This window comes from Pleurodeles waltl, chromosome 2_1 (genome assembly GCF_031143425.1).
Source record: "Pleurodeles waltl isolate 20211129_DDA chromosome 2_1, aPleWal1.hap1.20221129, whole genome shotgun sequence".
Taxonomy (NCBI): Eukaryota; Metazoa; Chordata; class Amphibia; order Caudata; family Salamandridae; genus Pleurodeles; species Pleurodeles waltl.
Window position 1 is genome coordinate 579,599,324 of NC_090438.1, and position 16,596 is coordinate 579,615,919.

At 43.0% G+C, this 16,596-nt stretch overlaps 1 protein-coding gene across 1 annotated transcript in view; it reads left to right on the forward strand.

Annotated features, from left to right (window-relative positions):
* The window catches only part of AVL9 (AVL9 cell migration associated), a 384,424-nt gene that overhangs the window by 308,980 nt on the left and 58,848 nt on the right, over positions 1–16,596 (forward strand). Inside the window, exon 12 of the mRNA XM_069215405.1 lies at positions 9,726–9,945. Coding sequence (XP_069071506.1) covers positions 9,726–9,945 — 220 coding nt within the window. The remainder of the gene's footprint in view (positions 1–9,725; positions 9,946–16,596) is intronic.

The window sequence follows — 16,596 nt, forward strand, 5'->3', positions numbered from 1 at the left end:
GAGCCCTGGAGCAGGCCGCGCGGGGGTACAGCACATCGTGACTCACCCGCCGGCCGGGGCCGCCCAGGTAGGCCCAAAGGTTAATCGTCCCGCGTGGTGCTCCCTCGCGGCGGCGTATGCGGCTCGGCTCCCACACTCCGGGCGCGTACAGGATCAGCTGCAGGATCAGCCGCAGCCCCCGCGAATCCCTGACCCAGGTGAGGCCGGCCCGGGAGCTCGCAGCAGGGAGAGCCCGGGTATACTCGGCAGCGCGGCGAGGGAGGTCACAGCCCAGAATTCGGGGGAGCCACACCCGGCAGCCAGCGGACTCCTCCTCCTCCCCCGCAACGAGCGCAGGGATGCCACACAGGTCTGGGAACCCGCTGCGGTGCCTCCACAAGGCCGGGGAGGCCACGATCCGCCGAGCAGCGCTCGGGTTTGTTCTTTTTGTTTGTTTTTTGTTTTTTGAGTCGCAGGGGCACCTTCAGTCTCGTAGCTCGCTGGTTTATAGGGGAAACACAGCAGGGAACAGGATATTTGCTGGAATTGGTGGGCCGAGAGCGGAGCTCCTGAATCAAGCGTCCGCTCCGGCCGCAATCTTAGCCACGCCCTCAGTCACCTGTTCAGTCTGATTTGTCAGACCACCTGCTTCCTAGGACACCCTCCTCTGAGCAGTGTTTCTATCAACCAGTGCTCTCTCTTGTTCTCCTTGGACCAGTTCTTTTACTGCTTCATTCGATGATGATTCACCCTCCTCTTCCAGGATACTCTCCACTTCGTCTGGTACAGGAGTGGATAAATCGATTGGAACTCTTTCAGGTACAGTGTCCAGTTCTTCTTTTTCTCTCTCTTGCCCTGGAATACGTTTAGCTGCAAGTAACTCTTCTTGCTCTGTTACATTGTTCACTTTCCGAGTGTGGCTTGCATATACCAAGTTTGCAAGTCCTGCACACTTCACAGCTGTAGTTGTGATTAATAACACCTGGTAGGGTCATTTCCACCTTGGCTCCAAGCACGACTTCCTCACGTGCTTAGGAATGACGACCCAATCACCAGCCTTCAGGTTGTGTCCTTGGCCTTGATATTGTTGAAGTGTGGTTGCTTCCACCTGATGAGAAAAAGATCGAACCACATCAGCTAGACCTTTGCAGTAGTCTAACACCACGTAATCAGTAATATTTATAAGAGCATTTGCAGGTACTGCTGGTAGTCTCATAGCTCTACCCATGAGGATTTCATGGGGCGACAATCGTGTTTTCTTGTCAGAGGTGCTTCTCATTGACAAAATAACCAACAGGAAAGCATCTGGCCATTTCAGGTTTGTGGATGCACACCTCTTTGTCAATCTGGACTTTAGAGTTCCATTTATCTGCTATATGAGTCCTGAAGCTTTTGGGTGGTAACTACAATGGAGTTTCTGCTCCATGTTTAAAGCTGAACATTGCAACTTTATCAAATCATTGTTGAACTGGCTTCCTCTATTTGATTCCAAAGAGACCGGGAAAATGAAACTCCCTAAGCAGTAATTTTGCTACTGTGAGACTATAATTTCTCTTTGTAGGGTAAGCCTCATTCCAATGACTGAAATTGCACACAATCACCAACACATACTTCAAACCAGCACATGCAGGCATCTCAATGAAATCCATTTGCATTCTGATAAATGGTCTTCTTGCCATGCCAATATGTCCCATATTGACCACTGTCCCTTTGCCAACATTCATTTGATGACAAACAGTGCATCTATGGCAAACAGCTTTGGCAACCTGTCTATAGTTTGGCTTATACCAGTGTTGTTTGAAACATCGAACCATTGCATCTCTCCCTCTGTGTGCTTGTCCATGATAGTATCTGGCCATTTGAGTCAGTAGACTATTTGGCTGAACTGGCAAATGTAAATGTTCAAGGCCCAATGCTCCCTTCCAGCAGTAATGCCCTAAGATGTGCAGTTGGACTGTGGGTGATCAAGTGGGGGTTTGGACCAGTTTTCCCCAGGTAAATAAGCTTCTAAAGACCCAAAAGTAGAAAACCCACTTAAATCAGTTTTTGAATTCTTGAAGAGATCTTTATGTTGAAAATGCTAGTCACAGATAGGCAGTAATCCAGCAAATTGTAATATTGTGTTCAAGTCTGTTTATTAATTCAAAGTTCAAGAATACGATGTAGAAAATGTAAGTGAACTGCCGAGACATGTTTTGCCCCTCTGCGGTGCATTCACCTGGGGCTTTTTCAAGGCTGTAAATGGTAAGTGAGAGTTTATCAGAAAATAATTTTCGAAAGGTTCGAAAAGGGTGTATGTGAGGCCCATGCAAAAGTGCACCCTGTCGTGCAAAGTCAGAGTTTTATCAAATACATGAGAACCAAAACCTCAAAAGTCTCAAAAATAATCCGGATTGGTGAAAAAGTGATGATAAATAAAATTCAGATCTGGTAGACGGTGTGTCAATACAGCAATCCATAAAGATTAGTTTAGGGGGTGAACTACAAGTTTAGAGATACCCGTAATACCATTAAAGGTGTGGCAACAAGAAAAAAGAAGAAGGAATAGGAAGAGTGCTGGCCCTACATAGTGAATAGAATATTCACCGTGAATTAAGTATGATGCAATCATTAAGTAGGTTATAATAGAAAGATATCATACCATAAGTATACTCATCAAATAAGGTACATTTTGTAAAAATTGAAAATACATTAAGAATCCAAGCTAACCTATATAGGTTGTAGCTAGTGATTAAGAAATTAATAGTGAATACATGTCCAGAAGTAGTTTTGTACCAAGAAGAACTAATATTTAGCATAAGAGGCGATTAATAGGACTTCACATTGCGTGCGTATATACAAACGTATTGTAATTGAGGTCCCTAGTTGGGACTAAAAAAGAAGTATGTACAGAGTATTCAAAGAATTGCATAGTATTGAAAGGTGTAAGCACTAGTCATGTCATATAGATGAAACGATATATAACTCATCAATAGTGCAGTAAAATTAGAATTAGAATGAGTATAATCAGAGAGTCATTTCTATTGAGCATGACCTGTTAAACGAGTAGTGTAACCGAGTCTCACCTGAATCCGGGATGAAACAGTCTTTGAAGGTTCGGCGTTCTATATGTGCGCCATGTTGTTGGTACCAGAGCAGCGTTAAAAGTGACTCTATTTAGAAAGGAAATAAGAATGGTGGGGCGTGTGTCCTACGTCTACTTTTATGCTTGTGTTAGTTACCTAAATTATAAGAGGGAAGAGTCCCTCGTTGCTGTCAAGTGTTCCAATGTTTGGACTTTCCCTTGGCAGACATATTAGTGATACTGTGGGATGTAACAACGAGTCCTACTTCTATTTAAAAATGAGACGCGATTTTCTTCTAGTTGCTTCTATATGTTGCATAATTTAATGGGAGGGAGGAGTCCCTTGTTATTGTCAAATATTCTGAAGTCGGACGCTCCCTCGCAGACATATTAGTGGTACTATGAGATGTAACAGCGAGTCCTACTTCTATTAAGTAGGCAAAGTTCATACATACGGATGAAAGCCATGTTAGTAGTTTGAAATTCAGAAACGTGTAGTTTTTTGCTCCTTAAATTGGCCGCGATCGCGTTAGAGTGAAATGTAAATAAATACATGTTTGTTAAATACTCAATGTATTATCAATAAAGATGAATGGATGTATGAAAGTCGATTGCTTTAAATGGGATATTGATTAAATATATATATGATGAGTTACAGAAAAAATTACAGAAAAAATTAATTAACAAGCTAAGTGGGGTGGGTTCATTAGTTGTTGAGAATTCAGGTTAAAGAAATAAAAAGTTGAATTGTTACATGAGGTGCAGTGATGAAAAGTAAGGTCTTGAAGAGTTCGTGTATCTAAAAATAAAGGGCCAGATGTATCAAGCAAATTTGCATTCGCAAACAGTGCGAATGGCCGTTTGCAAATGCAAAAATGCCTTTCATTATGTATGAAAGGCATTTGCTATGTAATTTTAAGGAATCGCGAAAATAGCGATTCCTTAAAATTGCGAGGCCATTTAGAGAATCGCAAATTTTGATTCTCTAAATAAGAAATCGCAAATAAGGAATCCTTATTTGCGATTTCTTAAGCACATGTATCAAGCTTTTCCTTAATGCGAATTGGGCATTAAGGAATCGCAATTACCACCCAGTAAAACTTGGTGGTAACCATGTGCAAATTTTAAAAATGCATTTTTAAAATTGACATGTAACGCACACATGCCCCTTTGGCATGTGTGTGCCTTACATGTCCTCAAATATTTTTGGGGGTGCAGCAGAGGGGGCCTTAGGCCGCCAGCACCCTGGGGTTTTGCATTTCCCAAATTGCGAATTCCAGTACAGGCCCATAGGTGCAAATGGGCTCAGAATCGCTATTTGCAATTCGGTAATAGCATTTGCGATTTTTAAGAAATCGCTATTACCGAATCGCAGATATGATGCATACCATTTTGCGAATCAGAAATAGCGATTTCTTAAAAATCGCTGTTAGAGATTTGCAAAGTGGTTTCTTCATACATCTGGCCCTAAATGCCTAAAGTATCCGAAAGGGCATGAATTTGAGTCTGGGATTAAATGTACATGAAACAATTTGAAATCAATATTATATTTACACCACTGGATATATAAGGCATCTGTAGGTACAATCTAATGTGGTGAACTTCAACATTCATATAACAACAACATTGTGAGAAGAATTTGTTATGAAATAATTAATGTTACAAAAAGGCATAAATAATTAAATCATCTGAGGTAGTCTCTTCTGAAGTTTATGAATTTAGCCACATTGTTATACCTCCTCTAGGATGTTGTTTAAATTGCATTAAGCCACTGAAGGTGAAAGAATGTGTGTTTGGGTGACATTTCACAAAATGTTCAACTAACGGGAATTTAACATCATCCTTTTGAATGTTGCGATAGTGTTCTTGTATCCGTATTTTACGTGCTCTAGTTGTGCTTCCTATATAGGCTTTGTTACATGGGCATTTAATAAGGTAAACTGTGTTGGTGCTTTCACAATTGATGATGTCACGTATCATAAAAGATTGGTCATTGATGGTAATTACTTTTGTTTTCGTTAAGCCAAATTTGTAAATGGGGCACTTGGTGCAGGTATAGAAACCTGTAGGGGGTTGCATGAAGTTGTAGCTAGATTTTTCGTTGTAAAAAGAAGAACAAAGTATATCTCTGAGACTGGGGGCTCTCTTGAAGCCAATTTGTGGAAAACAGGAGAAAGAATAGTTGATTGAGGGATTGTTGTAAAGTAGGTACCAATGCTTACAGAGTAGTTTACGAATGAGCTGATGACCATTGTGATAGTGCGTAATAAAAGGGATTGGTGTCTTTTGAGCAATTATTTTAGTCTTGTAGAGAAAGAGATTGCGATCCATTTTAGCAAATTGTTCCTTGGTGTTCTTTAAACTCAACCTGTGATATCCTCTATTGGACAGTCGCTCAACAATCTCAGAGGAGACGTACTCATAATCCTTTTCGTTACTGCAATTAAGTTTAGGTATTTGGCAGAACTACCTTCCCTTCTCCTGTCACCCAGACATCGTCATCCCTCTGGACACACACAAGCTTGATCCAATCCCTGCGCTCTTCTTTAGAAACATGTTCTTGTAGAGCCTTTAGCTCTTCCAAAGTATCAATAATTTGCATAGTAAAATTTGTATACACTTGATCATTTTCAGAAAACAATTCCTAATTTCCTTTGATGGATATGTCATTCAAGGCACAAAATTTTGAGATTTGATCTGGATATGAATTTCCCAATGACATGTAATTTTGTGATCTCTGATGTGCACTGCATTTCACCACAGCTTGTAACAATTCATGGGTTTTCTCACCATTTCTTACTGGTGAACCAGAAGAAGTTAAGACACCTCTCTGTGACCATATTTGGCCAAAGTCATGCACAATGCCGAGTCCATATTGACTGTGTAGATTTTCACTTTTATCTGACTCGAAATATGGCATGCTCTACTAAGAGCTACCAATTCTGCTACTGGTGCAGAAAACAGTCCTGAAGCCATGAAGCTTCCAGTATGCCAGTGATAGTACATACTGCATATCCTGCTCTCAAAGTGCCCACATTATCTCTCAAGCAGGAACCATCAACAAAAATAATTTAATCATTGTCTTCCAGGCAGGTGTCTCTAATATCTGCTCTGGGTTTTGTGCATAACTCTGTAATTTCCAAACAATCATGTTCAGTATCATCCAATTGATCTGAACCAACATTTTCAATCGGTAGTAAAGTTGCTGCTTTAAGCACTGTGCATCTCTTGATCGTTATATTTGGAGACCCCAAGATTGCAGTCTCCTATCTGGTCAGTCTAGAACTGGTCAGATACTGGGTCTTTGAAAGAGTGAGCAATATTTCTATCGAAAGGGGAACCATCACAGTAAGAGGGTAACCCATCACAATGTTTTCGCTTTGACGATGCTCTGCTGTACTGCTACAACGTACCACAAGCATCCTGGTAAAGCTGCTCCAAAGTAGCTGAAAAATATGCTATTGGATGATTGACACCACCATGTGTCTGAGTCTCAACAGACAAAGAACATCCATCACGTTCATGACAAAACAACAGGAAACTCTTTGTGTAATCAGGCATACCTAAAGCTGGAGCATCCGCAGTCTAGTAAGCGAGGCTTAACAAAATATAAAGTGGCAGATAAATCCCTGTAGTCTATATCAAACCATGTCACTTAAAAAGGGGTGTGACAGCACTGCCTCAAATTGGTCTCACAATGTTTTTTATTTCACAGCAAGGTCCGTAGTACTCTGCTTAGGGAAGTGAACCTCCAACTGTTTCGTGAAGCCGTAATAGTCAGCTCCTCACAGCTAATCAAATGGTCTCCCCAGATTCTGATTTCAGGCCCGAGCCCTTTTGCAAACTTAACAGAAACTTGGCCATACATTTTTTTACTCATTATTTTTTTTTGTTTGTTTTTTTTAGAGATTTTCCAAAAAGCTCTCCATGAATTTACACCAAAATAAAAAGGCATGAGATGCACAACTAAACACTGGCAAGTGGTTTCCGTGGTGTCAGTAAACAGAACTCCAATGGCTGTTTCAATGAGAAAAGTACATTCAGAACCAACGTTAAAACTCCCCTTTAACCAGAGTGCCTAATAGTCTATCATACAGACCTTAAGTGGCCAATTTTTTTCAGCTCTTGAGAAGCATTTGACAGGTTCTCCAAAGGAGGAGCAAATTAAAAGTAAAACAAAAATGTTTTCCGGTGGTCTAACCAATGTAACCATAACTGGAATATATATTGTGTGTGTGCGTGTACATGCTTGCATACATATACATGCATGTGTATAATAAATATTAGGAGGTTGAGGCTACGTTATGGCTCTTAGAAGTGACGGACCGTTAGAGATATTCCTTTCACATAAGCCTTTTTGTTGCCATTTTACCAAGCAGAGGCTCTAGGCACCAGGGAACATTTTTGTCTTTCCTATTCGGGCTTTGCTGGATTGGTGTTTCTAAGGACTGAGCCTTAGAGTGGCAGAGCCTGTACCTATTGAACAGTTTTTCTCTAGTATAATAAATGGCTAGTTAGTCTATGGAGACCGACCACAGACATTTGGTTGACCTGTTCAGGCATAATCACTGTTGGGGACCTCCAATGCACACACTGTCTACTGTACACATTAGAACTTATTCGCAAAACCTTTTGCACATCTACATTTTACATAGGTATATAGAAGGCTAATTTGCAAATGTGAGTGACAAATCTCTTGTTTGATGATAAGGATATGTGGACATTGGCATCCTCAAATAACTTTGCACCAATCATTTTAGGGTGGGAACACAGGTTTAGCTATAGGATCGCCAGGACGATGGCCTTTGGGAAACTGATAAAATCCCACAAACTCATAATGTTGAGGATACTGAATAACATTCATACTTTATTTCATGCCCAATTTAAGCAACTTCTCTTGGTGGCAAAAAATACTGCAGTAAGTGGAAAAAATAGGTTGTTGAAACTCCCCTTCCACCTCCATATTTTCAGAGGGTATAGGGTTAGAGTTTTTATCTCATGAAAAAGTACTTTTGATATGAAGAAAAAAACAAAAAAGTTAAAGTACCTTAGCTAACCCTTACCATAAACAAATGGATTTCAAATTGGCAGAAAATATATATTTTAATTAATGAGTTGGCGTACAAAGAGAAATCTACAATTTTCATAGAGTTTGGCACTTAGGCTAAGCCTACAACTCATGTGAATCTGAACCAATACTTTATATTGACATTTTTCTTCAATTAGTTACCAGTGCACGGCTATTGGGCCACTGTGACATGGGCAGGACGATGCAATAGAACAATGGGATAGGTAGCATGGTTTTGAGTCTAAAGAGGCTTGAAGCTAGCCTGGGTTAGCATCCTTATTCATATGGCATTTCAGGAGTCTGTGCTTGATCTCGTGACTATCAGAACCACGACGTTCCTGTAGATAATGGAATTTTCTTCTGGAGGTTGTGTTAATTTGAGGAATGATGGTCAGGTCATGATAGAGCTGCGAGGCTGGCCTTCCAGCATGACCATATTGCAATCTGTAAAGTATCCCAATTCCAGTAGTATAATATGACTTAGGGTTAAATAGGGGACAAAGTTATGTCTTTTAAGAGACTCTGAGAAAACCTTAGTCACTACTGGTCTAAGGAGCAAATCAGTCCTGCCTCCGAAGTTTTGGAGTGTGCGAAGCTCTCCTTCTCTGTTTAGGCACTTAAGCAGTTACATATGGTGTGGGAATCCGGAAGCCTCTTCCATTCCCCCATAGGCCTGGTGTCAGACAGTGACTTGTGAAACCCAACTACATTTCCTGTCCTGTAGCCATGTGCATAGTACAACCATAATTCCTTTCTGCTGAAGACTATTAAAAATATGTTTTTAGGTTAGCAAAGATATTTTGATTTTACAAAAATTATATGTATAATGTACTTACTTGTAGGGACTTTCAATCAGCCGTCTTCTTCCATTGGTCTGGTATTGTCATTCATATTTTCCTTCCACGCATTTGAGTATCAGAACTACTTTCAATGTGTGTTTTTTTTAGACCGAAAATATCTTTGCTTTTAGCCTATGTTTTTCTTTGTTTTAGATTGACGATCATCTATCAGGTTCCTTCAAAAGTAAAGTTTTGCAAAAACCATGACAAAACAAGCATTGACGAAGCCAATAGTTGGGTGGCCAGTGCAAGACCTTTTGTTGTGGCATTGCTTATTGGTGTTTGTGACTGTGATTGAAGCTGTTTTAACTTATGTGACTGAGTAATGTTGATGAGTTAGCATCTAACCTGTTAAGGTCTGTTGGGCCTTAACATGCAGAGACAAGCTTTAATACTGTGTATGGTAGGAATGATTGGAAAGGATTATGCACCTGTATGTTTCTACAGATATTATTAGGTGTTGTAGTGTACGGAGCTAAATAAAAATAAAAAAAAGACTTATTAAGGGGGACATTAAATTCATAGGTTTATGAGCAAGCATGTTCTTATAGTCCGTGGTACACGACTATGACATGACTGGTCAAAGTGCTGACAAAATTGACTTGGTGTTGCCACAGTCCCTTGACGGGGACAAATAAATGGAGCAATGTGAAAGACGAGCTGTGATGTTTCATAATTCCTGCTCGAGTATGTTTATTGGAACCGTTGAAATGTTGTTCACCTATCAGACTTGTCTGGTTGTGCTTTCCTCAACTGACCGAATCCTTTTAAACAGGTAGAGGAAGCGCGAGTCCAAATCCATGATCCAGAACTGAAGAAGATTTTGAACCCCACGACTGCGGACCTGCGGTTCACAGACTACCTGGTGAAGCATGTCGCAGAAAACCGCGACGACGTGTTTCTGGATGGCACCGGCTGGGAGGGCGGGGACGAGTGGATCCGTGCTCAGTTTGCTCTCTACCTCCATTCACTGCTTGCGGCCTCTTTACAAACAGGTGAATCTGCTCTTTCAGTTCAGTGTTTTACTGTTCATTGCTTAAAATCCTTACAAACATTTGTCAAACAGAGAATGGATGATATATTCCTATGCGCCATATGCTCGATTGATTGAATTCCTTTATTTCAATTATAGAAATAAGCACAAAAGTACAAAAATTACAAATTGCATAATTCATGTAATCAAGCATGTTAAAACCATAAAACATTAAAATATCATGATCATACGTTCTTAGATAAAGATTATATATACATTTGTAAATATATAAAAGCAGGGCGATATTGATAAAATCCTTTGGTTTTAAGAATGGGCAGAAGAAATCTTCTTCTAAGTGAGTTATAAATATTACAGAACAAGACCAAATGTTCTAAGGTCTGAAGCGAGACGTTGCAGGGGCAAATTCTTATCACAGAGGACTCATATTGTCCAGGCGGGAAGCATAAATTGCAACGGATAGAAGCTAGTCTGAACATAGAGAGAAGCACTCTTTCCCATGGGTTTCTGACAAAGGAAAGTTAGGTTCTGGGCCAGGAGTAGTATTTAAAATCATCACAGACCTACCTGATTTGCTACCCAAAGCCACATTTTCTCTCCTTTCTCCAAGCTGCGTTAATAGTGGCTCCTTCACAGTCTTTTTGTCTGCCCATTTCAACCCTGCAGGATTGAGAAATAATTCTGGGCGCCCCAATGATAAGGCTGTCGATCTAATGTAGTTAAGCCAAGGGATTTTATGGCCTAAATCACAACTGAGGCAGTCCTCAATGATATAGGTGCACTTTTTGCATGATCTTCCACAAAAACCAGACCCAGCTCCTCATGCATAAACAGACTTGAACTAGCCGGTCCCACCCCTAATAACTTACTATAAGAACAATTTTCTTTATGTTGAATAGATTTACATTTAGAGTACCCCCAAATTCCTGCACCATAATATAGTACAGGTAAGCGTTTCGTCTTGTAGATCTGCAGCAGCGGTAGAACGGGTTAGCTCCCAACTAGACGAGCAAATCGAAAGAGAGCACTGCATGACTGGTCAAAGTGCTGACAATGGTTTGCAAGATATTGGGCCCACATACAATACACATCAAAGGTGACACCCAAATATGAGAAGGAGATTACCCTTATTATCACCTGATCCTTAATTTTTGATCAGTCTAAGTTTCGGGTTCTGCTTTCCACAAACCATAAAATGTGTTTGAAGGTGTTAACATTCAGTTGCAGGTTGTCCATAAAATCAACATACAGATCTACCAGAACTTTAAAACCAGTCAGTGTGCGAGAGAGGATGACTGTGTCATCTGCATATAATAAAGAGGGGATGGGGTTGTTTTTGACTTTTAAAAAGTCTTTACCAAGGGTAACTAGATGCAAATTCAGGCCATTGATATATAATAAAAATAGAATTGGCACCATAACACCCCCCTGCTTAACTCTCTTAGCCAATTTAAAGGCATCAGAGCATTCCCCTGCCTTCCCAGATCTAACTGAGAAATTAACATCTTGATGTAGCACCCCAAAGAAGTTTACCAAAGGTTGGGGCAACCCAAGACCTTCCAGAATGGACCATAGCTTTGATCGGATAACCCTATCTAGGGCACAGCTCTGGTCCGTGAAGGCCAGGTAGACAGCGTCCTTCTTGGCCACCATGTATTAACCCACCAGTAGATTGAGATTAAGACACTGTTCCATTGTACCTATGCCCTCTCTAAATCCATATTGGGCCAGGAAGATATTATTATTTGCTTGTATCCATTCTTCCATACGAAGAAGGACAATACGTCCCACTATCTTAACTGTGGAGTCCAACAAGGAAATAGGGTGGTAACATGCTGGATCCTGCCTATCCCTTTTTAAAAAAAAAAATGGCACTATTGCTGCTGACTTCCATGAGCTAGGAATACTGGTTTACACTGCAGCGTTAAATACATTTGTCAGTAGCGGGCACACAAGGCAACATTTTCCTTATATAAGTCCACAGGGACTCCATCCGGGCCGGGATCTTTGTTACAGGGGCTTCCCATGATGGCAACCTGAACTTCCTCCAAATTAAAATATAAGCCCAAAGGAAAGGAAACTACAGCATCCACATCCACCCGTTGTAATGCACTATCCAGTGAGTAAACCCTCTTGAAATGGGCAATCCATTTTTGGGTGGGTATGGTGGCCCCTACAATATCAGGGGAAGGTTGATAAGCAGGCTTCCCATTCACTGTTCGCCAGAAGGACCTCACATCCCTGAGCTTCTAAGCAACCACTAACTGGTCCCGCCTCTCTTCTTTGAGACATTGCTTCCTTAGTTTTATCCCCTCTCTGAAAGCAGCCCTAGCTTCACTGATAGAATGGGGGTTCCGAGGGTAGTCCTTAAGGACTTTATGGAGGCGCTTACCAGCACTGCCACAGTTCTTATCAAACCATCCCTCTTTATGATCCCCTGACGGTCCTTGGAGATCCAATATAATAGATCTAAGGCTGCTAATCAAAGACTTGAAATCAGCCAGAGTAACAAGTGGCGGGGCCTCAAATAGTAAGAGGGAGCTAGAGAACACATTCCTGCATCTCTTAACCTCTACAAATAAGATAGGTATCGAACCTTTCCGTCAACTGAGCCTCCTACCTTGGTCTTTTGGGATCAGCCCAAACACATCTGGGGTCAAGTCCAAAATCCCTCTGGTGGGAATAACCGTTCTAGCTTGGATAGCATTATGGTCACTAAACAGTTGGTCATGAATTACCCCTTTGGTAAAGCACTCAGCAAAACTATTGGAAATAAAGATATAATTAATTAAAGTCCCTTTTCCCCATCCAACAAATGTGAGTTTGTATAAATCACAACTTGCCACTCTCTCCAGCATATTGCAGAGGCCGGCACCCGTCACTTCGGTCGCCAGCAGCTTGACTCTAGAGTCCGGGGTCTCTCCAGGCGATACCCTTTCTCCATAAGGAGGGGGATCTGCGTCCAGCTGGCCTGTTCCTATCTTAGCATTAAAATCCCCCGCTATAAGGACATTAAAACAGCCCAACTTAGGAGCCGCCCTTTTGTCCAAAGTGCTTGAAAGAAAGTCCTGATCTGACACCCCGAATGACACACTGAGTTATAAAAAACTTACAACAAAAAAATGAAAATCTTCAGAGGCCACAACCCAAAATATCTGTATTCCACTGTGCCTAAGAGGAATTGGAACTACTCGCAACCGTGCAGATACTCAGAAGAACAGAGCCATCCCACCACTAGCTTTTTTGGCCCTTTTGAGGAAGTTGCTAATACCAGGTGGGTCTCAAAACCCTTCATTGAAAGCGACTCCTGTGCCTATGTTAGTTGACGTAATATGATGTCATACTGGGAGATGAACGTAATCCACTGAGGTACGGAGATTTTATTCCCCAAATCCGCACAGTTCCACAAAAGGAAACTAAGTTCCCTGGCTGCGCAGGTGGGATTACCCTCCTGAGGGCCACATACATCTGACAACCCGAGCTGGAACTCCCATAGGCACAGTAATAATTTGTCCGCCGATTTCACCGAGGTAAGATGGGGGTGAATCTGTTTCTGGTGGGTAGCGTGGGAGCGGAGCACAGCCCTCATGTCTGCTCCAGATAATTAAAACCACTAGTTGACGATGGGGTGGTAGGCATATAGAAAAATCATAGTGGCAAAATCCTAATGCCAGGTCCAATCATAAAAGGTTGCCTGGCAGTGAAAAGAAACCTCCTCGCCATATCTGGGTTTCTACAAATAATCACCACACAGTAACCCTCCATGGACTTCATCGTAGGACCAATCCACTCAACTCTCCGCACAAGTAGTATATTCCTGGATTCCATTGGGTGAAAAGTTGTGTTTTGGCTCAGCCAATGACAAACCTTGTTCTGCAGGTTTTCAGTTGTCTCAACCTGGGGAGACTTGAGAGGAGGGGGACTCCGGCTAATACTGCCATATATGGGCAACACTCAAGTGGCAAACTCAAGCTGGCAGTTTTTTAGATGGCACATTTCGAGAATCCTCTTCTATGGGTTGCCCCTGGATCACCAAATCCCACCAAGCCTCAAGGGACAAGGGGCCCCTAATGATACCTAATGAAGTCCCTGCCGCACAAGTTAGGATGGATTGAACACCTGAAAAGGCTGAGGACAAAACTCCAGAGAAAGAACGGCCACCTCTCTAAGCTCTGGTTTTCTGACATCCTCCCCTGCAAGTGACTATCTTTGCGCCTTCTTACCTCCAACACAGGGATCCCATGAGTGGTCACGGCAGGATGTGGCCTGTTCTGGGTGGAGATCAACGTCTCCAATTTAGATAACCTTTCTAGAACTGGAGCCAGGCACTGCCCAACAATGCCTTTAAATTTATCCATTCTATGATCCCACTCCTGGCTGCCACCCGGGGCCCCCACCTTGCTGCTCATAAAACCTCTTCTCTCCGATTGCTTGGGCTGTCACTTCCTTTTTACTGCCAGGGCACACGCTTTGGTTATGTTAGGGGGGGAAGAGTCTGGGCTAATGAGTCCTCCAAATGCTCCATCCCAACTACTACCTCTCTTGGGTGGGTGTCATCAAGTAGTCCCCAAGGCAAAATATCAGGGGACCCTTAGAAGGGCGGGGGGTTTGGGACCGTGGAATGACCCACAAGTGTCAATCAATCAATCAATCAAACAAATTTCCTAAGCGCACTACTCACCCGGTAGGTGCCACCACTTGGGCCCTCCCCGGCTCCATAGATAACTTCCTTTCAGCCACATCAATTTCCTTTACAATCACACCCATTGCCTGGATTAAGAAAGAATCAATTGTAGATCCCTTTTGAGGCTTTGGGGATGCTCCCTTACTCCCCTGCAATTTCGATTTTTGTTGCTCCAGGGATCTGGAAACCTCAGTACCCCTTTGTGGAGATAAGAGTAAAATTATAAGGAGAACGGGCCCACCTATTTACTTATACCACACAACATAAAAATTAAAATTAAAATAAAAAATAGGCGGGAGCCAAAACCAAGAGAGCAGGCCCAGCCCAGCCTTGGCTGGGCACGCGCAGGTGGGCCTGCTCTTGGCCTGGTCTTCGCCCATGCATCGGAGCGCAAGTTTTAATTTATGCGCCTTCGGGCGCAGCAGAGCGTCATAGGCAGCCTTCTCTCGCCAGTGTTCCTGGGAGGTGTGGTCCTACTTGGCCCATGACCCCTGAGCCAAGTGCAGAGTGTTCGGTGCAGCGGAAGCGCGAGTCTTAATTTATGGGCCTTTGGGCACGGCACAGCATCGTTTGTAGCCTTCTCCCGCCAGTGTGCCTGGGAGGTGTGGTCCTTCTTGGCCTGTGATCCCTGAGCGAAATGCAGAGTGTTCCGCGCAGCGGAAGCGCATGCCTTAATTTATGCGCCTTCGGGAGCGTCAGAGTGGCGTAGGCGGCCTCCTCCCACTGGTGTGCTTGGGAGGTGTAGTCCTGCTTGGCCCGTGACCCCTGAGCCAAGTGCAGATGTGCCATATAATTTTGATGAGGACTGGAGGATATACGTATATTATTTGCTGGTAAAACCTTCATTACTCTGACTCTTTCTTCCTCGTTCCTACATTTACATCATGAGGAGGGTTCACCCCTCCAGTTTAGGTACCCTGAGTTAAACTTCAAAGTTGGCAGGAGTGATCTCACTCTGGATTCTAGAATAAATAAATCCTAGAGTAAACAACACAAAGTTCTTCTGGGAGCGAGCGACAGAGAGAGGTTTGTGTATTCTGGATCAAGAAGGAGAGTATCAAAGTAATCCCCACTGCCAGAAAGTAATCCAAGCATCCTCCTCCTCATCTCCCGGACACAATGCCCGACATTTGTTTTGCTTACAAAAATGATAACACCGTTTATACTTGTAGTACGGAGGAGGGGAGCCCAGTCCCTCCTCCATCTATTATTTAGTGAGAAAGAAAGGCTGATGGACCAGCCCAGGTTATATGTTTTTGCAGTTTTTTAAATGCTATGCAGCCATGTCCCTTTGACCTCGGCCCAGAAGGCAGCCATACCTTGAGTTGCCTTGCTTTACGCTCTGAGAATCGAGGTTTGTAGTCCATTTCATTCAGTTTCAGGGCTGTCATGAAGGGCTGTTCGTTTTCTGTGCCTATGTCTTTTGCAGTTTAGATGTCAGTGGCGGCCCGTCCTTTAGGGCGGAGGGGCCACACACCCCCACCCTTTGCCCCCCATGAAGAGTGTCTGTCAGGCTGAACAAAGGTCAGCCTGACAGACACTCTTCATGTTCAGGTCAGGCAGCCAGGAGCAGACATGCGCGATTTGTGCACACTCCTGGCTGCCTGAGCTGAACTTTGCTGGGCTGAGGAGATCACAGCTCCTATGGGCGTGACCTCCTCTGCCCAGCAAAGGAGGCCTCGAGGCCCTCCCCTGGGTGACGAGGAAAGCGTCACCAATTGACACTCTCCCTGGGCGCTTCAGTTTAAGCCCTGAAGTGCCCAGGGCGAGTGTCAATCAGTGACACTTCATCACAGAGTGAGGTGGGGTCAGCAGTCTCACTGACCCCATCCCACTCTGACGAGGCTGGGACTGCTGCCTTCCCTCATTGGCTGACCTGAGGGAAGGCAGCAGTCCCAACCCTCCTGGGATCTGGAGGCCGAAGGTAAGTGTGTGTGTGTGTGTGTGTGTGATGTTTCAAATTGCATGTTT